Genomic DNA, 27,813 nt, shown 5'->3' on the forward strand with positions numbered 1-27,813 from the left:
TAACAAAACTCTCTCTCACCGGCAGGTACGATGGTCACTATTCTTCCTAAGGTTTAACTTCCTAGTGACCTACACACCTGCAGATAAGAATAAAAAGGCGGATGCACTATCACGACTAACTGAAGAAAACTACTTCGAAATCCCTTCCGTTCCTATAATACCTCACAAGCGTATTATTGGAGTTGTCCGTTCCTTGAAGGAAGAGGTTTTGCATAGTATAAGTTTGGATTCACCCCCACCACAACTAAATACCGATGCAGAAGGCTTCCTCTACTACAACGACAAACTTTACATACCCCCTACCATGCGCACCAAGATCCTGGAATTGTCGCATGATGTGCCTATGGCAGGACATATGGGTATGACAAAGACTCTTAATTTGCTTACCAGGCAGTTCTGGTGGCCTGACATGAAAACATCTATACAGAAATTCGTCTCTTCATGCAATGTCTGTGCCAGGTCCAAAATTGACACTACGAGACCATCCGGTCTACTATGCAGTCTACCAATACCCCAAACTCCATGGGAAGTTGTGTCCTTGGACTTTATAGTAGAACTACCTCCTTCCAAAGGATTTAATACCATCTTGGTGTCAGTGGACCATCTGACAAAAATGGCACATTTCATTGCTATTCGCAGACTACCTTCGTCCAAACAAACAGCGGAACTACTGATGAAACATGTCTTTAAGTTACATGGTATCCCGAAAACTCTTCTGTCTGACCGTGGATCGCAATTTATCTCCAAGTTCTGGCAAGAACTATGTCACATACTACGAATTGAGCGGAAGCTCACTTCTCCTTAAAATCATCCGAAGGACCAACAGACAGACTGAAAGAGTCAACCAGTGCATCGAACAATATTTACGTTGTTACACTTCATACCAACAGGATGATTGGGTGGATCTTCTCCCTCTGGCAGAATTTGCCTACAACAAGGCAACCCACAGTACGACCAAACAGAGTCCGTTCTACTTGAACTATGGGTTTCATCCCACTATTCTTCCACCACGCATCCTTCCTTCAAATAACCCAGTAGCCTCAGACTATCTTACCCAAATAAAGGACTCTCTGGGTTTACTTAATACTACCATCGCACACGCTCATAGTCAACAAAAGAAGTACTATGATCTTCGTAGAAGACCTTCTCCTCAGTATGCTATCGGGGACCTCGTTTGGCTCTCAACAAAAAACTTAAGATTGAAAATCCCTAGCAAAAAGCTTGGGCCTCTGTTCTTGGGACCTTTCCCAATCAGGAAACTTATTGGAAAAGCTGCAGTACAGCTCACATTACCAACAGACCTCAAAATACATCCCATCTTCCATGTGTCGCTACTGAAGCCCCATGTTCCTGACCAAGGAATAAGGCCTACTATCCCACCTCCTCCTCCTGTACAAGTTGAAGGTGGAGAAGAATATGAGATAAAAGAGATTCTGGATTCTCGTATCCACAGAAGAAGACTTCAATATTTAGTCCGATGGAAGAACTATGGGCCCCAAGACGACACCTGGCTAAATACCTCTGACATACATGCCCCTAGATTAATTCGCAATTTTCACGCGAAATACCCAGAAAACCAGCTCCAGAGGCCTTCAGGAGCCGGCCTTAAGGGGGGGGTACTGTAATGTTCTGGTACCTTTGGTACCCTAATTCCACTTTTCCTTAAGTGTATGCGCCCCACCATTCTCTTTTGGTAAGGTGCGCATACACCTTTAAGACCGATGCTGTCATCACTGAGCGCCGCTGGAGCGGCTATTTCAACTGCCGGCAGTCTCACTCACATTGTTCGTTCAACACCGCATAACCTGCCTTGAAGCTCGCATGCTTGCAAGCATACCTCGCTATCGGAACCTCGCTGCTGATCCCTGTATCCTGCTACCGGATCATCCGCTCTTACCGAACCTCTCCTCTGCTACATTGCTACTAGTGATAAGTACCCCACAGGGGAATCCTCCATAACCTTCATACTAAAGCTTACACTATCTAGCTCTGCATACTAAGGACTGTTACTACATCTGCACTATCTAGATTGCTAGCTCTTGAGCCTACTATCATCTGCTCTTGCACTGGGTTAGTCTCTCCTGTATGTTCATCTGCTATCCTATCATCTACTACCATACATGATTGCTAACCTATTTGCATCCCATCTGCTACTATCTCATTCTCAAGAACATTCCTCTCAAGTGTCTGTCACCTATCATCTCTACTCAACCTGTCTCTTCAGCCTATCACCACTATACTACTATATACATAGATCACTCCAGGAACATCTTATAGAGTGTGTGTATTTGTATGCTGAATTGAGACTATCCACATATGATGAGTCTTGGGAGTTGGGATTGGTATCTCAGCGTTTCTCTACATGACTACTGAAGTGGAATATTTCTGCAGCTGCAAATCCACATTATACAGAAAACGCAGGAGCGTTATAGATTGAACGAACCTAAAATGGATTCAACAGAAATAACCACTCAGGTGACACAATTAAAACAACAAGTAACTGCGTTAATACATGCACTTACTGAATTAAAAGAAGACAATCAGGCTCTGACGCAGCAGGTGGCCAGACTGACACAACTTACCGCTGCTCAGTCCCCTGAACCCAAAATAAATCCTCCTTTAGTATTTACAGGCGATCGCAAAAAATTTCGCGAATTCAAAAACGTATGTGAGTTACTTTTCTTGCTAAAACCCCGTACCAATCTTACTGATCATATCAAGGTTTGCACTATTATTTCTTACCTAACAGGCGATCCACGGGCCTGGGCAGACTCTCTCTTTGAGAAAAACGATCAGCTTCTCAACTCCTACGCCTTATTTCTAGCAGAACTTACTAGCCTATATGATGACCCCAATAGGCAGAGTACTGCCGATCTTCAAATGAGGTCCTTAAAACAAGGTAGGAGACCTGTGGAAGACTTCGTCGCAGAGTTCAAGAGATGGACCCTTGATTCAGAGTGGAATGATGCATCTCTGAAAACTCAATTTAGGCTTGGCCTATCAGAGGCCTATCAGACAAGCTCGCCCGAGCGGATTTGCCGAAAACCCTGGATGCATTGATACAACTCAGTATCACCATAGATAGAAGGCTACGAGAAAGAAAGGCTGAAAAAATGGGAATGCCATTATCCAGTTCTTCTCGGATTTCGGCCGTTGACCCTACTCCTATGGAGGTAGGAACCATACGCCCACCTCTATCATCTATGGAAAGAGCCAGGAGACGATCTAGTAATCTCTGCTTTTACTGTGCATCCCCGGATCACATGATAAACGTCTGTCCCCTTGTCTACAAAAAGAAGGGTGAGTGTTCATATGTCCTCCTAGGGGGATTGACAACTTCAATTACTAACCCTTACCTTTTTGTTCGCTTGACATTACAGTGGGACCAGACCAGGATTACTACTAAGGCCATGATTGACACAGGATCTTGTGGAAATTATATTGACATACGTTTTGCTGCTTTAAATAAAGTCCCTATTATTTCTAAACCTAAACCTGTCTCAGTGAGTCTTATTAACGGTGTTCCTTTATCTTCCGGTCCGATCACTGATCAGACACAAGCACTCCTAGTCACCACTAACGAGTCTCATATGGAGACCACCACCTTCGACCTAATACCTTCACCCCACTTTCCCATTGTTTTGGGACTTCCCTGGTTACATACACATCAACCAAACATAGATTGGAAGGAACGGACCCTGGCCTTCCTCTCTTGCTATTGCGAGGGTACGTGTAACCTCCCGTCTTACGGGAAGATCCTGTCTGTGGTGACAGATGAGATTGCACCACTATGTTATCAGGATCTGTCTGAGGTTTTTCTTGAGAAAAATGCTCAAGCATTACCTCCTCATCGAGACTATGATTGTAGCATTGATCTACTCCCAAATAGCAAATTGCTGTTCGGTCATGTTTATCCTCTTTCGCAGGATGAACTTTCCCATCTCAAAGAATATTTGGATGAGAATTTGAAAAAAGGTTTTATTAGACCTTCCACTTCTTCCACAGCTGCAGGACTCTTTTTTGTCCGCAATAAGGACTCAAGTCTCAGGCCTATTATCGACTATAGGCAATTGAATGCTATTACAATAAAAGATCGCTATCCTCTACCGCTTATCCCTGAGCTCATTGAACAGGTGCGTGGAGCTACCTATTTTTCAAAATTGGACCTGAAAGGGGCATACAATTTAATTCGAATCCGTGATGGAGATGAGTGGAAGACTGCATTCAGAACCAGATACGGATTGTTCGAATATCTTGTAATGCCATTCGGGCTATGCAACGCCCCTGCAGCCTTTCAACGATTTATAAACAATATTTTATAGACTTACTGGATGTCTGTGTTGTGGTATATCTGGACGATATACTTATATATTCACGATCCTTGTCTGAACATATAAAACATGTAAGACTTGTGTTATCGAGATTACTTGCACACAACCTATACGTGAAACTGAAAAAATGCTTGTTTCATAAAGAAGAAGTACTATTTCTAGGATACATCATATCCAAAACAGGAATCAAGATGGATATGAGTAAGATATCCTGCATTCAGGATTGGCCTACACCAACCACCCGCAAAGCGCTACAGCGATTCCTTGGATTTTCAAATTTCTATAGGAAGTTCATCAAGAACTTCTCTGCCATTGTGAGACCCCTCACACAACTCACTAGCATTAAGAGACCATTCAAATGGTCAGATGAAGCAAATGAAGCTTTTCACCTGTTAAAGACAAGGTTTACTTCTGCTCCCATACTACGCCATCCAGACCCATCCCTCCAATACATTCTGGAAGTAGATGCGTCAAACATGGCAGTAGGAGCAATACTCTCCCAACGACCAACTAACACTTCACCACTTCATCCAGTCGCCTTCTTTTCTAAATCCTTAAGCAGTCCAGAGGTAAATTACCCAATGGGTGAAAAAGAACTGCTTGCTATAAAACTGGCTCTGGAGAATTGGCGACATCTACTCGAAGGCACCTGATTACCAATACTCATATACATAAATCATAAAAATCTTCAATATCTTCAGACTAACAAAACTCTCTCTCACCGGCAGGTACGATGGTCACTATTCTTCCTAAGGTTTAACTTCCTAGTGACCTACACACCTGCAGATAAGAATAAAAAGGCGGATGCACTATCACGACTAACTGAAGAAAACTACTTCGAAATCCCTTCCGTTCCTATAATACCTCACAAGCGTATTATTGGAGTTGTCCGTTCCTTGAAGGAAGAGGTTTTGCATAGTATAAGTTTGGATTCACCCCCACCACAACTAAATACCGATGCAGAAGGCTTCCTCTACTACAACGACAAACTTTACATACCCCCTACCATGCGCACCAAGATCCTGGAATTGTCGCATGATGTGCCTATGGCAGGACATATGGGTATGACAAAGACTCTTAATTTGCTTACCAGGCAGTTCTGGTGGCCTGACATGAAAACATCTATACAGAAATTCGTCTCTTCATGCAATGTCTGTGCCAGGTCCAAAATTGACACTACGAGACCATCCGGTCTACTATGCAGTCTACCAATACCCCAAACTCCATGGGAAGTTGTGTCCTTGGACTTTATAGTAGAACTACCTCCTTCCAAAGGATTTAATACCATCTTGGTGTCAGTGGACCATCTGACAAAAATGGCACATTTCATTGCTATTCGCAGACTACCTTCGTCCAAACAAACAGCGGAACTACTGATGAAACATGTCTTTAAGTTACATGGTATCCCGAAAACTCTTCTGTCTGACCGTGGATCGCAATTTATCTCCAAGTTCTGGCAAGAACTATGTCACATACTACGAATTGAGCGGAAGCTCACTTCTCCTTAAAATCATCCGAAGGACCAACAGACAGACTGAAAGAGTCAACCAGTGCATCGAACAATATTTACGTTGTTACACTTCATACCAACAGGATGATTGGGTGGATCTTCTCCCTCTGGCAGAATTTGCCTACAACAAGGCAACCCACAGTACGACCAAACAGAGTCCGTTCTACTTGAACTATGGGTTTCATCCCACTATTCTTCCACCACGCATCCTTCCTTCAAATAACCCAGTAGCCTCAGACTATCTTACCCAAATAAAGGACTCTCTGGGTTTACTTAATACTACCATCGCACACGCTCATAGTCAACAAAAGAAGTACTATGATCTTCGTAGAAGACCTTCTCCTCAGTATGCTATCGGGGACCTCGTTTGGCTCTCAACAAAAAACTTAAGATTGAAAATCCCTAGCAAAAAGCTTGGGCCTCTGTTCTTGGGACCTTTCCCAATCAGGAAACTTATTGGAAAAGCTGCAGTACAGCTCACATTACCAACAGACCTCAAAATACATCCCATCTTCCATGTGTCGCTACTGAAGCCCCATGTTCCTGACCAAGGAATAAGGCCTACTATCCCACCTCCTCCTCCTGTACAAGTTGAAGGTGGAGAAGAATATGAGATAAAAGAGATTCTGGATTCTCGTATCCACAGAAGAAGACTTCAATATTTAGTCCGATGGAAGAACTATGGGCCCCAAGACGACACCTGGCTAAATACCTCTGACATACATGCCCCTAGATTAATTCGCAATTTTCACGCGAAATACCCAGAAAACCAGCTCCAGAGGCCTTCAGGAGCCGGCCTTAAGGGGGGGGTACTGTAATGTTCTGGTACCTTTGGTACCCTAATTCCACTTTTCCTTAAGTGTATGCGCCCCACCATTCTCTTTTGGTAAGGTGCGCATACACCTTTAAGACCGATGCTGTCATCACTGAGCGCCGCTGGAGCGGCTATTTCAACTGCCGGCAGTCTCACTCACATTGTTCGTTCAACACCGCATAACCTGCCTTGAAGCTCGCATGCTTGCAAGCATACCTCGCTATCGGAACCTCGCTGCTGATCCCTGTATCCTGCTACCGGATCATCCGCTCTTACCGAACCTCTCCTCTGCTACATTGCTACTAGTGATAAGTACCCCACAGGGGAATCCTCCATAACCTTCATACTAAAGCTTACACTATCTAGCTCTGCATACTAAGGACTGTTACTACATCTGCACTATCTAGATTGCTAGCTCTTGAGCCTACTATCATCTGCTCTTGCACTGGGTTAGTCTCTCCTGTATGTTCATCTGCTATCCTATCATCTACTACCATACATGATTGCTAACCTATTTGCATCCCATCTGCTACTATCTCATTCTCAAGAACATTCCTCTCAAGTGTCTGTCACCTATCATCTCTACTCAACCTGTCTCTTCAGCCTATCACCACTATACTACTATATACATAGATCACTCCAGGAACATCTTATTGAGTGTGTGTATTTGTATGCTGAATTGAGACTATCCACATATGATGAGTCTTGGGAGTTGGGATTGGTATCTCAGCGTTTCTCTACATGACTACTGAAGTGGAATATTTCTGCAGCTGCAAATCCACATTATACAGAAAACGCAGGAGCGTTATAGATTGAACGAACCTAAAATGGATTCAACAGAAATAACCACTCAGGTGACACAATTAAAACAACAAGTAACTGCGTTAATACATGCACTTACTGAATTAAAAGAAGACAATCAGGCTCTGACGCAGCAGGTGGCCAGACTGACACAACTTACCGCTGCTCAGTCCCCTGAACCCAAAATAAATCCTCCTTTAGTATTTACAGGCGATCGCAAAAAATTTCGCGAATTCAAAAACGTATGTGAGTTACTTTTCTTGCTAAAACCCCGTACCAATCTTACTGATCATATCAAGGTTTGCACTATTATTTCTTACCTAACAGGCGATCCACGGGCCTGGGCAGACTCTCTCTTTGAGAAAAACGATCAGCTTCTCAACTCCTACGCCTTATTTCTAGCAGAACTTACTAGCCTATATGATGACCCCAATAGGCAGAGTACTGCCGATCTTCAAATGAGGTCCTTAAAACAAGGTAGGAGACCTGTGGAAGACTTCGTCGCAGAGTTCAAGAGATGGACCCTTGATTCAGAGTGGAATGATGCATCTCTGAAAACTCAATTTAGGCTTGGCCTATCAGAGGCCTATCAGACAAGCTCGCCCGAGCGGATTTGCCGAAAACCCTGGATGCATTGATACAACTCAGTATCACCATAGATAGAAGGCTACGAGAAAGAAAGGCTGAAAAAATGGGAATGCCATTATCCAGTTCTTCTCGGATTTCGGCCGTTGACCCTACTCCTATGGAGGTAGGAACCATACGCCCACCTCTATCATCTATGGAAAGAGCCAGGAGACGATCTAGTAATCTCTGCTTTTACTGTGCATCCCCGGATCACATGATAAACGTCTGTCCCCTTGTCTACAAAAAGAAGGGTGAGTGTTCATATGTCCTCCTAGGGGGATTGACAACTTCAATTACTAACCCTTACCTTTTTGTTCGCTTGACATTACAGTGGGACCAGACCAGGATTACTACTAAGGCCATGATTGACACAGGATCTTGTGGAAATTATATTGACATACGTTTTGCTGCTTTAAATAAAGTCCCTATTATTTCTAAACCTAAACCTGTCTCAGTGAGTCTTATTAACGGTGTTCCTTTATCTTCCGGTCCGATCACTGATCAGACACAAGCACTCCTAGTCACCACTAACGAGTCTCATATGGAGACCACCACCTTCGACCTAATACCTTCACCCCACTTTCCCATTGTTTTGGGACTTCCCTGGTTACATACACATCAACCAAACATAGATTGGAAGGAACGGACCCTGGCCTTCCTCTCTTGCTATTGCGAGGGTACGTGTAACCTCCCGTCTTACGGGAAGATCCTGTCTGTGGTGACAGATGAGATTGCACCACTATGTTATCAGGATCTGTCTGAGGTTTTTCTTGAGAAAAATGCTCAAGCATTACCTCCTCATCGAGACTATGATTGTAGCATTGATCTACTCCCAAATAGCAAATTGCTGTTCGGTCATGTTTATCCTCTTTCGCAGGATGAACTTTCCCATCTCAAAGAATATTTGGATGAGAATTTGAAAAAAGGTTTTATTAGACCTTCCACTTCTTCCACAGCTGCAGGACTCTTTTTTGTCCGCAATAAGGACTCAAGTCTCAGGCCTATTATCGACTATAGGCAATTGAATGCTATTACAATAAAAGATCGCTATCCTCTACCGCTTATCCCTGAGCTCATTGAACAGGTGCGTGGAGCTACCTATTTTTCAAAATTGGACCTGAAAGGGGCATACAATTTAATTCGAATCCGTGATGGAGATGAGTGGAAGACTGCATTCAGAACCAGATACGGATTGTTCGAATATCTTGTAATGCCATTCGGGCTATGCAACGCCCCTGCAGCCTTTCAACGATTTATAAACAATATTTTATAGACTTACTGGATGTCTGTGTTGTGGTATATCTGGACGATATACTTATATATTCACGATCCTTGTCTGAACATATAAAACATGTAAGACTTGTGTTATCGAGATTACTTGCACACAACCTATACGTGAAACTGAAAAAATGCTTGTTTCATAAAGAAGAAGTACTATTTCTAGGATACATCATATCCAAAACAGGAATCAAGATGGATATGAGTAAGATATCCTGCATTCAGGATTGGCCTACACCAACCACCCGCAAAGCGCTACAGCGATTCCTTGGATTTTCAAATTTCTATAGGAAGTTCATCAAGAACTTCTCTGCCATTGTGAGACCCCTCACACAACTCACTAGCATTAAGAGACCATTCAAATGGTCAGATGAAGCAAATGAAGCTTTTCACCTGTTAAAGACAAGGTTTACTTCTGCTCCCATACTACGCCATCCAGACCCATCCCTCCAATACATTCTGGAAGTAGATGCGTCAAACATGGCAGTAGGAGCAATACTCTCCCAACGACCAACTAACACTTCACCACTTCATCCAGTCGCCTTCTTTTCTAAATCCTTAAGCAGTCCAGAGGTAAATTACCCAATGGGTGAAAAAGAACTGCTTGCTATAAAACTGGCTCTGGAGAATTGGCGACATCTACTCGAAGGCACCTGATTACCAATACTCATATACATAAATCATAAAAATCTTCAATATCTTCAGACTAACAAAACTCTCTCTCACCGGCAGGTACGATGGTCACTATTCTTCCTAAGGTTTAACTTCCTAGTGACCTACACACCTGCAGATAAGAATAAAAAGGCGGATGCACTATCACGACTAACTGAAGAAAACTACTTCGAAATCCCTTCCGTTCCTATAATACCTCACAAGCGTATTATTGGAGTTGTCCGTTCCTTGAAGGAAGAGGTTTTGCATAGTATAAGTTTGGATTCACCCCCACCACAACTAAATACCGATGCAGAAGGCTTCCTCTACTACAACGACAAACTTTACATACCCCCTACCATGCGCACCAAGATCCTGGAATTGTCGCATGATGTGCCTATGGCAGGACATATGGGTATGACAAAGACTCTTAATTTGCTTACCAGGCAGTTCTGGTGGCCTGACATGAAAACATCTATACAGAAATTCGTCTCTTCATGCAATGTCTGTGCCAGGTCCAAAATTGACACTACGAGACCATCCGGTCTACTATGCAGTCTACCAATACCCCAAACTCCATGGGAAGTTGTGTCCTTGGACTTTATAGTAGAACTACCTCCTTCCAAAGGATTTAATACCATCTTGGTGTCAGTGGACCATCTGACAAAAATGGCACATTTCATTGCTATTCGCAGACTACCTTCGTCCAAACAAACAGCGGAACTACTGATGAAACATGTCTTTAAGTTACATGGTATCCCGAAAACTCTTCTGTCTGACCGTGGATCGCAATTTATCTCCAAGTTCTGGCAAGAACTATGTCACATACTACGAATTGAGCGGAAGCTCACTTCTCCTTAAAATCATCCGAAGGACCAACAGACAGACTGAAAGAGTCAACCAGTGCATCGAACAATATTTACGTTGTTACACTTCATACCAACAGGATGATTGGGTGGATCTTCTCCCTCTGGCAGAATTTGCCTACAACAAGGCAACCCACAGTACGACCAAACAGAGTCCGTTCTACTTGAACTATGGGTTTCATCCCACTATTCTTCCACCACGCATCCTTCCTTCAAATAACCCAGTAGCCTCAGACTATCTTACCCAAATAAAGGACTCTCTGGGTTTACTTAATACTACCATCGCACACGCTCATAGTCAACAAAAGAAGTACTATGATCTTCGTAGAAGACCTTCTCCTCAGTATGCTATCGGGGACCTCGTTTGGCTCTCAACAAAAAACTTAAGATTGAAAATCCCTAGCAAAAAGCTTGGGCCTCTGTTCTTGGGACCTTTCCCAATCAGGAAACTTATTGGAAAAGCTGCAGTACAGCTCACATTACCAACAGACCTCAAAATACATCCCATCTTCCATGTGTCGCTACTGAAGCCCCATGTTCCTGACCAAGGAATAAGGCCTACTATCCCACCTCCTCCTCCTGTACAAGTTGAAGGTGGAGAAGAATATGAGATAAAAGAGATTCTGGATTCTCGTATCCACAGAAGAAGACTTCAATATTTAGTCCGATGGAAGAACTATGGGCCCCAAGACGACACCTGGCTAAATACCTCTGACATACATGCCCCTAGATTAATTCGCAATTTTCACGCGAAATACCCAGAAAACCAGCTCCAGAGGCCTTCAGGAGCCGGCCTTAAGGGGGGGGTACTGTAATGTTCTGGTACCTTTGGTACCCTAATTCCACTTTTCCTTAAGTGTATGCGCCCCACCATTCTCTTTTGGTAAGGTGCGCATACACCTTTAAGACCGATGCTGTCATCACTGAGCGCCGCTGGAGCGGCTATTTCAACTGCCGGCAGTCTCACTCACATTGTTCGTTCAACACCGCATAACCTGCCTTGAAGCTCGCATGCTTGCAAGCATACCTCGCTATCGGAACCTCGCTGCTGATCCCTGTATCCTGCTACCGGATCATCCGCTCTTACCGAACCTCTCCTCTGCTACATTGCTACTAGTGATAAGTACCCCACAGGGGAATCCTCCATAACCTTCATACTAAAGCTTACACTATCTAGCTCTGCATACTAAGGACTGTTACTACATCTGCACTATCTAGATTGCTAGCTCTTGAGCCTACTATCATCTGCTCTTGCACTGGGTTAGTCTCTCCTGTATGTTCATCTGCTATCCTATCATCTACTACCATACATGATTGCTAACCTATTTGCATCCCATCTGCTACTATCTCATTCTCAAGAACATTCCTCTCAAGTGTCTGTCACCTATCATCTCTACTCAACCTGTCTCTTCAGCCTATCACCACTATACTACTATATACATAGATCACTCCAGGAACATCTTATTGAGTGTGTGTATTTGTATGCTGAATTGAGACTATCCACATATGATGAGTCTAGGGAGTTGGGATTGGTATCTCAGCGTTTCTCTACATGACTACTGAAGTGGAATATTTCTGCAGCTGCAAATCCACATTATACAGAAAACGCAGGAGCGTTACAAATGGCCGCCATACACTATAGCAAAAATCGGTCATTTGGACAGTTCGTTAATTTTTCGGCCAGTTAATGGGCACAAAAAGTTCATCGGTTAAGAGGTTTTGAGCCAAAAAAACTAAGAGCAAGTTTGGAAATTTTTTGCCGTATGAACGAAAAATCAACAAATTAATGTGATTTTTAAGGCTGGCTATACATGAGATGAATTTTGAAAGAATTTGCTTTCGAAAATCTTATCTAAGAATATTCATTTGAATTTGAACATTAGTGGGCTGCAGTAATGGCCAATTTTCGTGTGGCCATCGTATTTAAGAAATCGGGCATGTTACCGGAAAGGAAAGAAGATTCCTGGAAAGAAAAGAAAAATTCCTGGAAAGCAAAGAAAAGAAAAATTCCTGGAAAGCAAAGAAAAGAAAATTCCCGGAAAAAAAAGAAAATTCCCGGAATGAAAAGAAAATTCCTGGAAAGAAAAGAAAATTCCTGGAAAGAAAAGAAAATTCCCGGAAAAAAAAGAAAATTCCCGGCCACGAAAATTATTTTCTGTAGCAACATGAGGTGAAATTGAAGGCTTGGTTGGTCGAATTTCGTAATCAATAGTGTTACCATTGAATCACAAAACGCAAGAAATTTCTGATTTTTTTAAAGAAAATTATTTCGGAATTTGACCCATGTATGGCCTGCATAAGGGTGAGGTTCCACTTTACCCACTTTATCCTGCAAAATGAGGTACCTGTAGGTCACTTTGTTGAAGCGGTTGTCGTGGAATGATATGCTGCTGAAGGCTTCACCCCGGTACCGTTTTTTAGAGTGGACGGACGGCTTTCTGGTGATAACAACAGATGCGGTTAATTAGCCACTCAGCTGTTATCACAAGCAGAGGGGGACCCCACCCCCCCCACCCCCTTCCCACCACGTTTCACTGCTTCGCTTGGGTCTCCCGCCCCACCAGAATTAGCTTTGATCGGGTGTCCGATGTAGTAACTTGGAAGCGACGTCACCTCCGCTTTTCTTGGCTGCCAAAGGCACCAATTCTGAAAAAAACAAAGTATTTAAAAACCCAGATTTTGCCGTTTTGAATACTTTGAAGTGCAGTGGAGGGGTATGGGGTCTTTTAGACCCCCGATCCCTCCATAAATAATTTCACTGCCCATTACTGTCACAAGGGATGTTTACATTGCTTGTGACAGCAATAAAAGTGATCAGATTTTTAATTTTTTTTTTAAAAGGGGAAGTGTAAAAAAAAAAATATATATATATATATATATATATATTTATATATATATAAATAAAATAAGAAAAAACTATTTTTTTTTTTTTAAAGCACCCTGTCCCTACGTGCTCACGCACCATGGAAAACGCATATTTAAGTGGGGCCCGCAAATGTAAACAAACCCCACATGTGAGGTATAGCCGTGATTGTCAGAGCGAGGGCAATAATTTGCGCACCAGACCTCCTCTGTATCTCTAAACTGGTAACCGGTAAAGAATTTTGAAAGTGTAAACCTATGGAGATTTTTCAGTAACGTAGTTTGTCGCCATTCCACGAGTGTGCGCAATTTTAAACCGTTACATGTTAGGTATCTATTTACTCGGTGTGACATCATCTTTCACATTATGCAAAAAAAAAAAAAAAAAAAATCGGGCTAACTTTTCCATTTAGTTTTTTTTTTTTTTAATTCAGTAAAGTGTATTTTTTCCCATAAAAATGCGTTTAAAAAAGACCGCTGCGCAAATACCGTGTGACATAAAATATTGCAATGATCACCATTTTATTCTCCAGAGTCTCTGCTAAAAATAAATATATATATATATATATATATATATATACACATATATATACACAGTATATATATATATATATATATATATATATACACAAAGTATATATTTATATGTATATAATGTTTGGGGGTTCTAAGTAATTTTCTGGCAACAAATAGTGATTTTAACCAGTAAGCGACATGTGTCAGAAATAGACCTGTTCCTTCATTAACCCCTTCCCGTCTAGCTCCAACGTCCCTTTAATAGGGTCTGTACTCCTGGGGGGAGTTGATGATCATGTGACATTGTGATTGGCAGCTTTGGGAGGTGTTTGCTGGGAATATTGATCAGCTGTATTTCTTACCTGCATATTCTTCTATTCCCTGCAGCTGTCTCTCTGCAATGACAAAAATCAAGTTTTGATAATCACCTGATAATAATCTACTATTAGTAATACTAAAGTCACATTCATTACATCAGGTGTTAACCACTTCTGGACCGGAAGATTTCCCCCCTTAATGACCAGGCCATATTTTTCGATTCGGCAATGTGTTACTTTAACTGACAATTGCGCGGTCGTGCGACGCTGTACCTAAATAAAATTGATGTCCTTTTTCTCCCACCAACAAAGCTTTCTTTTGGTGATATTTGACCACCTGTGTGATTTTTTATTTTTTGTGCTATAAACAAAAAAAGGGCGACAAATCTGAAAAAAATATTTTTCACATTCTGCTGCATAACATTACCAAAAAATAAATTAAAAAAAATCTAATTTTTTTAACATTTTAGGCCAATTTGTTTTCTGCTACATATTTTTTGGTAAAGAAAAAAAAACCCAATAAGCGTATTTTGATTGGTTTGCGCAAAAGTTATCGCGTCTACAAACTAGGGGAAACATTTATGTCATTTTTCTAGATTTTTTTTTTTTTTACTAGTAATGTCGGCGATCTGCAATTTTTAGCTGGACTACGACATTGCGGCGGACAGATCAGACTCCTAACTGACATTTTTTACACTTTGGGGGGGACCAGTGACATTACTACAGTAATCAGTGCTAAAAATATGCACTGTTACTGTAATAATGACACTGGCAGGGAAGGGGTTAACAGCATAGGTGATCAAGGGGTTAAATGTGAGCCTAGAGGAGTGATTCTAACTGTGGGGGGCGTGGCTTGTAAAATGATCATAGAGACCTGTGTTTCTATAAAGAAGGATCACAGGGGCTCTGTAATCATTCCAGAGAGAAGAACGGTCAGATGTGTTTACAACAGCTGACAGTTCTTCTCTCTCAGCGGGGAGCGATCGCGGGTGTCAAGCGGCAATCAGAGCCTCCTGCCCCGAACATCGGCTTCCCTGCTGACGAGCGCGCAGCCTGCTAGGCGAGTTTGCCCCCTAGTTGCCGCCAAGTGACTGACGTAGCCCTAGTAGTCGGTTTGCCTGGGAGAGCCCCCCTGCCGCAGTAAATATGCGGTAAGCGGTCGGCAACCGGATAAAACACTGGATTAGTATTGGTAAAATATGTTTTCTTACTTTGAGGCTGAGGGTCACACTGGTGCGATGTCACACATCGCATGTCATTCACACCGCATTGCTGTGTGCACATCACATGCGATGTCTGTGCGATGCAAATTCAGCCACACAGTATCGCATCGCATTCGCACCAAAATGGTGCAGGACCTTTTTTTTTTGGGTCCGCACCGGAATCAGATCGCATGGGTGTTCACACATGAGAACAGACCGCCTGAAATATACAGAATCACATTTCTGTATACATTTTGACCAAAGTGTAACCTGCTACATGTCTTTGATTAAAAATAAACAATCAGAGTAAGTGTATATTGATTGGTTTGCATAAAAGTTATAGCACCTACAAACTATGGGATATACAGTATATACTGGAATTTTTTTTTTTTTAAATACTACTAATAGCGGTAATCAGTGACTTCTAAAGGGACTGTGGTAGCATGGCGGCCAATCTGACACTAAATGACACTGGGGGAGGGGAACTGTCTGACACTGACATCACCAGTGACACTAATACAGTGATCAGTGCTAATACTATACACAGGGCCAGTGCTAGACTATTTTACGCCCTAGGCAAGACCAGCTACCTGCGCCCCCGCCCCCAAAAAAATAAAATAAAAAGGGAAGGGGTTAAAAACTCCTCTATGTCATACCCAGTGACCCTGATCTGATGGCTCCTCTATGGTATGCTGTCATACACAGTGACCCCCATATTCCTCCATGTCACACCTGGGGACCCTAATGTCCCTCTATGCCACACCAAGGGACCCCAATGATCCTCCATGTCACACCAGGGGCCCCTGATGTTCCTCCATGTCATACCCAGAGACCCTGATGTTTTCCATGTCACACCTGGGGACCCTGATGTTCCTCCATTGCACACCTGGGGACCTCAGTCCCCCATGGCACAGCCAGGGACCCCAATTCCTCATGGCACACCTGGTGACCCTGATTCCCTTTCACACCAGGGAACCTCCATGTCACACCCAGGGACCCTGTTCCCCTGTTCTGGGGACACTCACTGGGCGGTATGAAGAGAGTGGCCCGCACTCTGCCCTCTTTCAATGTGATCCTGCTGATTCCTTCTCCTAGGATGCTTCTCTTCTGGACCACAGTGCTCACCACAGCTCCAATCGGCTCCTGGTGGAGGGAGAAGCAGCAGTCAGAGAACTCCGCATGTCCCTAATCCCCAACCTCCGAAGACCATTCCAGTGCCTCGTCGTTTCTGCTCCAGTAAAGGTGCCATCCTCCAATGCCAAGCTTGGGGTCAGGTTCCGCTCTCCTCCGCTCCCTGCTTAATACCGACCCAGGGAAATGAACGGCTGCCCACCAGCTCAGTGCAGAGAGTCACTTCCTGCCCAGGGTTTACACCACTCAGCACCAGCCAAAGAGGATAATCATGCGGGCAGCAACTCCCCCCCCCCCCCCCCAACAGTGGTGGAAAGCCAGGGCCTGGTAGTTCAGCCACTGCCCCAGACACTTGGCATCTTCCTCTGTCCATTCTTCCACCCCACTGCCGCCCCCTCCCCTCAGCTCACAGGGATCATTCATGATGGACAGAGAGTGCCGACTCATGGCTGCGCCCCTAGGTTGCAATGCGCCCTAGGCGGCTGCCTAGTTTGCCTAGTGGAAGCACCGGCCCTGACTATACACTGTCACTGTACTAATGACAGGGGCGAACAAGGAGTTAACTGTGTGCCTAACAATGTGTAATGTGTGTATTGTATGCTGCTTTTACTAAAAGATCTTTAAGTTTCTCATCCCTGCTTAGCAGGGATAAGAAACAAAGCGATTGTCAACACAGAGCTCTGGAATGTGATTGCATACAGCTGATCAGCAGGTCCTGGACGTGAATCATTCACCGCGACTTGCTAGAGGATGCCGGCAGGGGGCTACAACCTGGAAGTAGGCAGTGACGTACGGGAATGTCGCTTTGCCTGTGCGGGCCGCAAGTGGTTAAATAACTTCATGAGTCTTCTCGGCCTTTTGGCTAAGATCAAGTGTAGTATCTGTTCTTATCAGTGTTGGAATGGAGCCGGAAGGTTAGTATCGGTGGTGGCCGAAGTTAACCAGGGCGCCCCGGAACAACCGGGGGACTGGAGTAGGCCAAACCAGAGAAAGCCGGATGGTTCCAATGCCTTCCCGATTTGAATGGGCCCGCCCCTGTCAGTTTGAAGGGAGCGGGAAAGCCGGTTTCGCCAGTTTTCCGGTTAGTACTGCTCCTGGATGTGATTGGTAAGGAATGGCGGATGGTGGTGGGGGAACCTTTCCTCCTGGGTTGAATCTGGCCTTGCAAAAGGCTTGTCCCCAGTTGAAGGCAGGTTCTCCCTAAGCTGTCTAAAATTCTGATGCCTCCTGATGGGATAGGGCTACACTCGGTCTGGCCTTTGGGCCGGGATAGAAAGAGCCCGTAGTGTAAGTGCCCCTGGGGTGGCAGCCCAGGGGTGCCTTGATTTCTCACTGGTGAGGGGCAGCTCGCCTGAGTTATTTTGGCACCTTGGTCACTGCACTATGCACACTTTTTCCGCACCTGCCTCTTGGGACAGGCCTTTTGGCTTGCACCAGAGGAATTTTTTATTCCGGCTGGAAGGCCTGCCTTGGTTCCTCACATGGCACCATAGCACTTTCCCCACTTCCCCTTCCCCACTCTTTGTTTTGTTTGTCTCTTTTTCTTTGTAGTTTGTCACCTGCACTATCACCTTTGTTTTCTTTATTTTGCACGACTTGTAGGGTGTGGGTCCTCGGGCCCTGCCTTGAGTCTTGGGAGGGGGTGGATATGGCCTTTTGGCTAAGTTCGCCCTCTCTCATGGGGTCTCCCTTCGGGTAAGCCCTACTTAGTACTCGGGGTGGGCTGTTTCGGCAGTCCCCCTGAAGAACGGGGTCAGTCTGGTTTCGGCCAGACAGACCATGAGTACCTTATATCCCTGTCAGGAGTCTTGCGCCCCGGGGGATCGAGGTTTGGGTCCTACCTCTTCGGAGGGAAGACCACTAGTTTCGCACACCCTGTGCACTTTTTGTGTTCTCACTTTGTGTGTGTGTGCACTTTTTTATGCACCGGGTGGAGTCTTTTGAGTGTGTTGCACACGCTACGGGCTATTTTAAAAAAAAAAAAAAATAACTTCATGAGTCTGTATGAGTAAATTCCTGACATATCACGTAGCTGCTTGGCCGTTAAACCAGTGAGCGTGAGGGGACGCCCCCCACCCGCAGTTCTGCCCGGGTCTCCCATCCCACCGGGAGACCCGAGCAACGAGCCGACACATCCGCTGGCTGGTTGGTTGGAGTTCCCAAACAAAGCCAGATTCGGCTTCAATCTGGTCTCCGATCATGCAACCCGGAAGCAAAGTCACTTCCAGTTTACTTGGCTGCCAATGCCGCGGATTTAAAAAAAGTGACAGAAACGAATTTAAAAAAAAAGTGACAGTATTCAGAAATGCAGATTTTGTCGTTTTGAATACTTTGAAGTGCAGAGGAGGGGTTTGGGGTCTTTTAGACCCTCGATCCCTCCATAAAGAGTACCTGTCACTGCATATTGCTTTCACAAAGGATGTTTATATTCCTTGTGACAGCAATAAAAGTGATCAGATTTTTTTTTTTTTTTTTTAGGAAAAAATGATAAAAATAGAATAAAATAAATAGGAAAAAAAAAAATTAAAGCGCCCATTCTCTGAGTGTTCGCGCACCAAAGAAAACGCATATGTAAGTCACGCCTACAAATGTAAAAGGTGTTCAAATCAGACATGTGAGTGAGAGCAATAATTCTAGCAAAAGATCTCCTCTGTAACTCTAAATTGGTAACCCGTTAAAAATTTAACGTTTTTTGGCTGTAACAATGTTTAGATGCACGGTATATAATGTATAAACATGCTCGATTATTGTGCAAGACCTGCCCTGGGTGGGCAGCACACCAGTACTTGTTATCCCGTAGTACCTCCTTGCTGTGTATTCTCGCACCATGTTTTGTTATGTTTTTGTTTGTTGAGTTGTTTGTGCATATCTCAATAAAAAGATTTTCAAAAAAAAAATAAAAATTTAAAGTTTTGCCTATGGAGATTTTTAGGTACCGAAGTTTGTCGCCATTCCACAAGCATGCGCAATTTTGAACTGTAACATGTTAGGTATCTATTTACTCGGAGTGATATCATCTTTTACATACACAAAAAAATTGGGGTACGTTTTCTGTTTAGCTTACATTCAGTAAAGTGTCTTTTTTCCAAAATAATTGCGTATGAAAGACAGCTGCGCAAATACCGCGTGACAAAAAATATTGCAACAACCGCCATTTTATTCCCCAGAGTCTTTAAAAAAAAATATATATATATATATATATATATATATATTTATAGATACACACATATATATATATATATATATATATATATACATATATATATATATATAGAGAGAGAGAGAGAGAGATATGTATATGTGTGTGTGTGTGTGTGTGTGTGTGTGTGTGTATATATATATATATATTTTCTTTTTTTTACTGTGTCTGTGTGTTGAGTTATTTTGAGGGGACAGCAAATTTACACTGTTATACAAGCTGTACACTCACTACTTTACATTGTAGCAAAGTGTCATTTCTTCAGTGTTGTCACATGAAAAGTTAGAATAAAATATTTACGAAAATGTGAGGGGTGTACTTACTTTCGTTAGATACTGTATTTGCTCATGTTTACAACTTAGTCATGCAAATATCAGTACAGTAGTCTTCAGTGGGAGCAACATACAAGACGGTTCAACATGGAAAACAAAGTAAAATCATCAATGCAAGGGCTGTCCTGCCACACACATGCCTTGTCCCATGCCGCCATCTTTGTTACTGATGTCATTAGATGTTGGGTGCCTCTTACTGTTTCAGGCATCCCAACCCCTTGATGACCCGCACCAGACCTGTCCTCCTCTGGCCGCTATGAATGAAAAGTGAAGCATCCTGAGAAATGTGATATGCATATCCCAGGAGGCCTCAGAGCATAGCTCCCAACTGTCCCATCTGTGATGCATAACCGCGCAATTACTAGTTAACCACTTGCCGACCGGTCACGTTGACTGTACTGCGGCAAAGTGGCTCATTATCGTCCAGTGACGTAGACCTACGTCGCTGGACTCCTCCCCTTGTGGGCGGCGCGCACGCGCCGCCGGAGGCTCGCTCCCGCTGTTTTCAGTCACAGCGGGAGCCGGGCCAGGGGAGGAGCGGCGGTGATTACCGCCGCTCTTCCCTGATTGTCGGGGATCGAGTGTGGAGATCCGCCCGCTTGTGTAAACAAAGCGGGCGGATCTCCTCTGTGACAGGCAGGGACAGATCACAGGATTCAGCATAGCTGAACCTGCGATCTGTCCCTGTGTCACACAGTCCCCTCCCCCCACACTCGTTAGTAAGCACCAGGCATACATTAACCCCTTGATCACCAATAAAAGATAACCCCTTCCCTGCCAGTGTCATTTTTACAGTAACAGTGCATATTTATAGCACTTTTTACTGTAGTAATGTCACTGGTATCCCCAAAAGTGTCAAAAATGTTAGTCAAGGTTCCGATCTGTCTGCCGCAATGTCGCAGTCCCGCAAAAATAAATCGCAGATCGCCGCCATTACTAGTTAAACAAAGAAACAATAAAAATGACATAAATTTCCCATAATTAGTAGCTGTGATAACTTTTGCGCAAACCAATCAAAATACGATTATTGCGATTTTTTTTTTTACCAAACATATGTAGCAGAAAACAAATTGGCCTAAAATGTTAAAAAAATTTGATTTTTACATGTTTTTTTGGGGGAATTTCATATAAAAAACTGTGAAAAATATAATTTTTTCAATATTGTCGCTCTTTTTGTGTTTATAGCGCAAAAAGTAAAAATCGCACAGGTGATCAAATACCACCAAAAGAAAGCTCTATTTGTGGGGAAAAAAAAAAGGACATAAATTTAATTTGGGTACAGCGTCGCACAACCGCGCAATCGTCCTTTAAAGTAACGCAGTGCCGAATCGCAAAATATGGCCTGGTCAGGAATGGGGTAAAATCTTCCGGTCTTAAAGCAGTTAAAAATACGCTCATTGAGAATTTTTCTGTCAAAGACATGTAGCTAAATACATTTTGGCCTAAATATATGACAAAAATTGAATATATTGGATATTTCTTAACTGTCAAAGTAGAAACATATTGTTATTTTTTCAAAATTGTCACTTTCTTTTATTAATATCGCAAAAAATTAAAAATGCAGAGGTGATCAAATACCACCAAAAGAAAGCTCTGTTTGTGGGGAAAAAAGGACGTAAATTTTGTTTGGGTATGGCGTTGCATGACCGCGCAATTGTCAGTTAAAGTCGCACAGTGCCGAATCGCAAAAAGTGGCCTGGACGTAGGACAGCAAAATCCTCCGGTGGTAAAGTGGTTAAAGTAGCACAGTGCTAAATAGGAAAAAATGGCCTGGTCATGAAGGGGGTAAAACCTACCAGAGCTGAAGTGGTTAAAAAACGTGGACAGATAGGCTACATCCCTTAATCAAGAAACACAACAGGTGTAACATTTTGCAGTACCCTTACCCCATTGTCCCAACTCAAAGACCTTAATCCCTCAAGTTACCAAGCTGGTACATCCCCACTCTGACAAATCGAAGGACAGAGTTATCTGAGTTTGGAAACTTCAGTCAAGTTGTGCCTGGATCCAGGGAGGTACCCAGCCTATCACATTCCCAAAATTCTACTTTAATTTCAAACCCGACCTTACCTTTCTCCTTTTGTTTCGTGTAGAAGAACCAAGCCAACAAAGCTAAGCCTGCAAGGCTGAAGATCAAGAGGATCCAGAAGGCAATCACCCATGGGGAGGCTCGAGGAAAGATGCCATCTGTGCAACATAAAATGAGAAAACCAAAGAAGAAAATGTCAAAGAAGAAATATTGAGTGGCAAAGAGCAAAAGTTTTGAGTTGAATTGGAAATCTGACACAGACTACCTGCTCACAACATCATCTATGGTGGACCAGTCCACCAATCCAACTTTTGTTGGTAATCTGGAAACCCCAGGCTTGTGATGTAAGAGAGGTAATAGTCACTTGCAGGCTCCGTGCTGTCTCTTACATACAGAGAGCCGGATGTAACAGAATGTTAGTGCAAGGAAGTTTCTCCCAGCCACCAATCAAATATAAACCTTCTTTAAATACAGCTAGTAATACAAGATGCAAAGAGTAAAGGGGAGTTACACAGCAAAAGCTTTAGATTGTATTCTCTCAATGAACACTGAGGTGATCTCGGGATTTTGCTTCAGTGGATTGCTTAAAGCCTGTCTCTGGGCAAATATGGTGGTGATCCAGTGTTGGCGTCTGGGCTCACAGCCTATCGGTCTTGTTACCACATGCACAATGTATAAGTACCAAGTACAATAAGCACTCTATTGTACTTGGCACATGTACTTTGTGCATTTAACAATTAAAGTGATATCAAAGACTTTTTTTTTTTTTTTAATTAAAACAAAATAGAGGTTATACTTGCCTGCTCTGTGCCCTTCTGTCACTATCTGCTTCTTCTTCTTCTGACTGCCCGCTTAGAAAGGCATGTGCTATAAGAGGGTATGCAGGTGCAGTCTATTTTTTCCACTGCAGGTGGCGCTCATCTGCAATGGCAAAGCAGATGGCGGGAGAAAATTGCGTGGAACAGGGGAGTAACTACAGGGGTTGCAATTGCAACCGGGCCCCATGCTCCAGGGGGCCCGTGCAGCTCCCCTGTACACCTGGATATGAGGGGCGGCGGGGGAAGCATGTCGATAAATCACTATCCTCCTTTTTCCTCCTGTAGCTGCAGGAGGAAAATGGAGGAGATTGGTCCCTCTGTATGCTGCCCCCGCCACTTCTCCTATCCAGTTCACTTGTGTTCTGCTGTTTCTGGGCCCCTGTGTGCTCCCTTGGTCCCCCCCCCCCTACTTTGCTGCCCCCCCTTCCCTCTCCTGCCGGCTGCTGCAGGGGATGTGTCACAATAGAGAACCAGGAAGGGGTGAGTAAATATGTAATTTACCAGCTCCTTCTTTTTCTGAATGGACAGAGTCATAGTCAGTGACTTTGTAAAAAAATAAAATAAAGTGATAAAAAATAATACAATTAAAATACCAAAAAAAAAAACTACTGACACCAGTGGGTGAACTTCTAGGATCTCAAAGGTCACAGTTGCGACTGGGCCCTGGCATTCCACCCCCGTGGGGAGGCTCCAAGATGGCAGGAAGGGGGCCCACTGCAGAACTTGTGAAAGGGTCCCGCTGCTGGACCATAATAAAGGGTCCTGCAACAAGAGTAAAGGGCCCCAGGATCAGTGGGAAGAGCCCCAGGCTTGAAGGGAAGGACCCCGGCCAGGGGTCCAGGGGGGGCCCTTAATGGTTTCTTGCACCGGGGCCCTGAAGGTTCTAGTTACGCCTCTGGCGTGGAACCTAGTTCCTCTATCAAATTAGATGCTGGCATCAATTGTGACTTGGGCAGCCATCTTGGGTAAGCCAGAGTCTTTTAAAAACACTGGCTCCCATGTTTGACATGCATTTTTGCAAGTGGCAGTGTAGAGGCAGGATGCCTGTCTGTCAGGGACAGTGCTTAGTATCAGTGAAAGGTTCCAGAGAAGTAGAGAAATTACAGGGATATGCCATCCTTGTTGGAAGCTTCCCCATTTTAGTTTGGGCCAGCCAAGCCACATTCCGCTCCTTGTGACAGACACTGTTGGCACCTCTGAGTCTTCACTCTTCTGTCTCATCGCTGTTACCATTTTTGAGTGTTCTTGGTTATGTTGCCTTCCCACCGGGCCTGCTGTGTATTGCTGGACTTTTGTTACAATATATTCCTGTTACTGTGCTTGGACCCTGGATTTTTTCTGCCTGCTGCATCATGTTTCGCCTACCCACAAGGGCACCCATGCTGTTGAACTCATAAGCTGGGCTGTGTGTATTTATAGATACACACAGCACCATGAAGCCACACCCCTGCTCCCTCCTCACAGCAGTTTGACTGACAGCAGCAACAGCCTATGGCTCCCTTTGCTGCCTGTGTCTCCTGTGAGACGAGGAAGTGAAGGAGCAGTGCTGCAGGGACAGCGTTTGATCGGCAAGAGGCGTCAGGTTAGTGTTTAGGGATGAGGGGAACAGCTAGTGGGGCGTTTTCTACCTTAGAGAACGCATTAAGGTGAACCATTTTAACTTTTAGGTTAGAATACCTTGTGACTTAATCACTGTGTTGCAATCTTCTGAAACCTGAGAGGACCCTACCCTTTAGGTGCGGAAGGGCACCTAAAGAAGGACCCTCCCACGATGCAGTCTAGGTAATAGAAGTCTCGGGACCATCATGTGACAGAACATTCAGGTTGTCAGTAGCTTTTAGTTTAAGTTCTTTTTAACTAATTTTAGCAATTAGAGGGGGGTAAAGGGTAGGGGAGGTAAGAGTATGGCTGGAGATTAGTGATGAACTTAGGTTTAGACTTGTGTTTGGTCCAAACTCAAGTTCAGCTGAAACTGAAAGTTATCTGTCATTGCTGGGCCTATGAGCAGTGGGTGGGGGATTCCAAGCCCTGATGTCCAGCTGATGTACACAAAGGGGTAGGGATGCTCATGACATTATTGATGTAACATGGCCACATGGCCATGGTAGGTCAATTTGATTGACTTACTATGGCCATGTGGCCATATTAGGCCAAAGTTGTCACAAGAATCTATGGCCATCGTTGGCCCAGCAAAAGCAATAGCTAGCTTCCAGGTTCACATCGAACACAAAAGCACAGAAGAGTTTTGGTTCAATTTTAGGATTGCAGTCTAAGGTTCTGAATCTGGCAATGGCCCTAGGACACCAACCTGAAATTGCCACATAAACGCCAGTCTCTGTCTTTGTCACGGGATGTTGTAGTCCGCAGTAGGCATGCCCACCTGAGGCATCTTGAAGATGAATGTTGCTATGAACGTGATAAAATCCACTGGAGTTTTTCTTTGTGATGTGATTCCCTGGTAATGGTTCCCCATTTCCTATCACCCAGAACATGGTTGGCTCTGGAAACCACTCTTCAGAGGAACATGAGAGAACAACGGAACTGCCCTGCAGAGCAACTGATATAACAGGGGGAGTCCCCAAACCTACAAGAAACAAGATGGCGTCAGACTGACCAATGGAGTACATGAGTGAAATTATCATTCTTAAAAAGAAAATGGAACTCTACAGATTTTTTTTGTTTTTTACTGTTTTTTTTTTTTTTTATTAGTAATAGTGCCTTGTTCTTCAAGTATGTCATGCATCACCTAAAATTAGCCAAGTTGAAGCTATTTCCGGTATAAGACTTTCTTTTTCTATGATGTATAACCTAAGATGTCATTAAATCTAGTAGACATACGTCTGTATCCATTGTCTGCCACACTTCTTGCCTCAGAGACATTTTCAATATCTTCCTTTGTTGCAAGCCTGATATTTCATGCCATCTCTTCACTGCCTTAAACAACTGTCAAGGCTGTCTTTCTCTAGAAACATCTGGCTACATACATCCCTCATTTTATGATATGGCCAAAAGGGCAGCTATTACTTCTGTCAATAAAGTTCCTTCGTTATCTCCTTTCTCTCTCTTTCCTTCCTTTTGTCCTTGCTTCTGCTTTAAATTTTTCCTTCTTTCCTTCCTTCCCCATTCCTTCCTTTCTCTTTCATTCTTCCCATAAAATGCCCTTCCTTCCTTCCCTCCTTCCTACCTTCCCTCCTTCCCTCCCTCCCTCTTTAATTCTTCCCATACCATGCCATCCTTCCTTCCTCCTTTGCTGGCTTACTTTTCACCTTCCTTCTGTAGCACCCTCCAAGGTAGGTGCTAGGCAGTGCTTTAAGTGGCCCAAAAGAGGTGCCAGTACTCTATTATAGCCTATAAATTTTGTCGCCCCCCCCACACCCCACATCAGGGTCCCCACAGAGCACCCCCCACCTGGCCTGGGCTGGGACTCCGGAGCAGGGGGACTCACTGGTGGTGACTGGTCTGGCTCTGGAGTGGGAAATATTCTTGGGGGGGGGGGGCAATTAAGGGCGCAGATGTCCAAAATGAGCGTACTGGTACGCTAAGGCGCATGGAGAAGTGGCGGTATGCTCAAGAGCCATATTTGGAAGTGGCGGTACTGAGTACCAGTGCATATCGGCCCACTTAAAGCACTGGTGCTAGGTAAAATATAGTGGGGCCTTGCCTGCATAACAGCAGGGCCATATCGTTCAGCTAGGCTGACATGTGCTCCCAGGTGTGCCTGTTGTGCTGGGGAGTCTCCCCACTGTATCCCAATGAGGGCTCTCATTGGGCAGTGGAGGAAACCTGACCAATAGCACACCAGGGCTTGTATCCATCCTAGAAGGGCAGATTCTGCTGCACAGCATTATGGGAGGGGGTATAAGTCTGTGGAGCGCGCATGTCAGATTGTCTTTGGCAGGAAGCAGAGTCCCAGGAGGGAGGTGACGGCTGTCTCTCCCCCTATCAAGAGGAATCGGGTATAACAGGTGGCTTGCCTGAGAGAATACAGGGCTGAGCTGAGCTGCAGAGAAGGATCCAGAGTACTGAGGACCAGGGGAGCTGTTGGGGGACGAGTTTCAGGAAAGCATTCTGAGTCGTGAGTACGGAAAACTGTCCCTGGGGGTCTGCCTAGGAGAGGGGACCATTCCGGAGAAGGTCAGAGGGATCCAGGAGCTAGCTAACCGGCAGTAAAGGGGGTACCAGAATTAACCCTGAAGAGTAAAGGGGTTGCCAGTGGTTGGGCCCTGAAGTGTAAAGTGTTAAGTGTTGCAGCAGTAATTGCAAGTGGCTACCTCAGTCAGGGAGGACTGGAGGAAGCAGTCAAAAGGGACTTTTGAGCTAACAGGAGTGCCAGAAGTCAGTTTCAGTTCAGTGACAGCAAGTCAGTGTTCACAAGCGCCAGTAAGCGTTGGTCGGCATTCAGCAGGCGTCAAGTCAGCGCCAGAAGGCATTTTTTCTCAAGTGTCCCATTCTTGTAACTAGTTGAGCCAGAGGAGTATCCCACTCATTCCCTTCTCCCATCCAAGTTCCTAAAATAAAACTAAAAACCA

The 27,813-nt window shown here is 44.1% G+C and overlaps 1 protein-coding gene across 1 annotated transcript in view; it reads right to left on the reverse strand.

Moving 5' to 3' along the window:
• Positions 1–27,813, reverse strand: part of LOC309560026 (butyrophilin subfamily 1 member A1-like) — an 86,892-nt gene that overhangs the window by 20,438 nt on the left and 38,641 nt on the right. Inside the window, exons 3-5 of the mRNA XM_082263525.1 lie at positions 25,593–25,868; positions 22,508–22,624; positions 14,619–14,651 (exon numbers count right to left, since the gene is read on the reverse strand). Of these exons, the coding sequence (XP_082119651.1) occupies positions 14,619–14,651; positions 22,508–22,624; positions 25,593–25,868 (426 nt within the window). The remainder of the gene's footprint in view (positions 1–14,618; positions 14,652–22,507; positions 22,625–25,592; positions 25,869–27,813) is intronic.

This window comes from Pelophylax lessonae (genome assembly GCF_965119305.1).
Source record: "Pelophylax lessonae genome assembly, chromosome: 7".
NCBI lineage: Eukaryota > Metazoa > Chordata > Amphibia > Anura > Ranidae > Pelophylax > Pelophylax lessonae.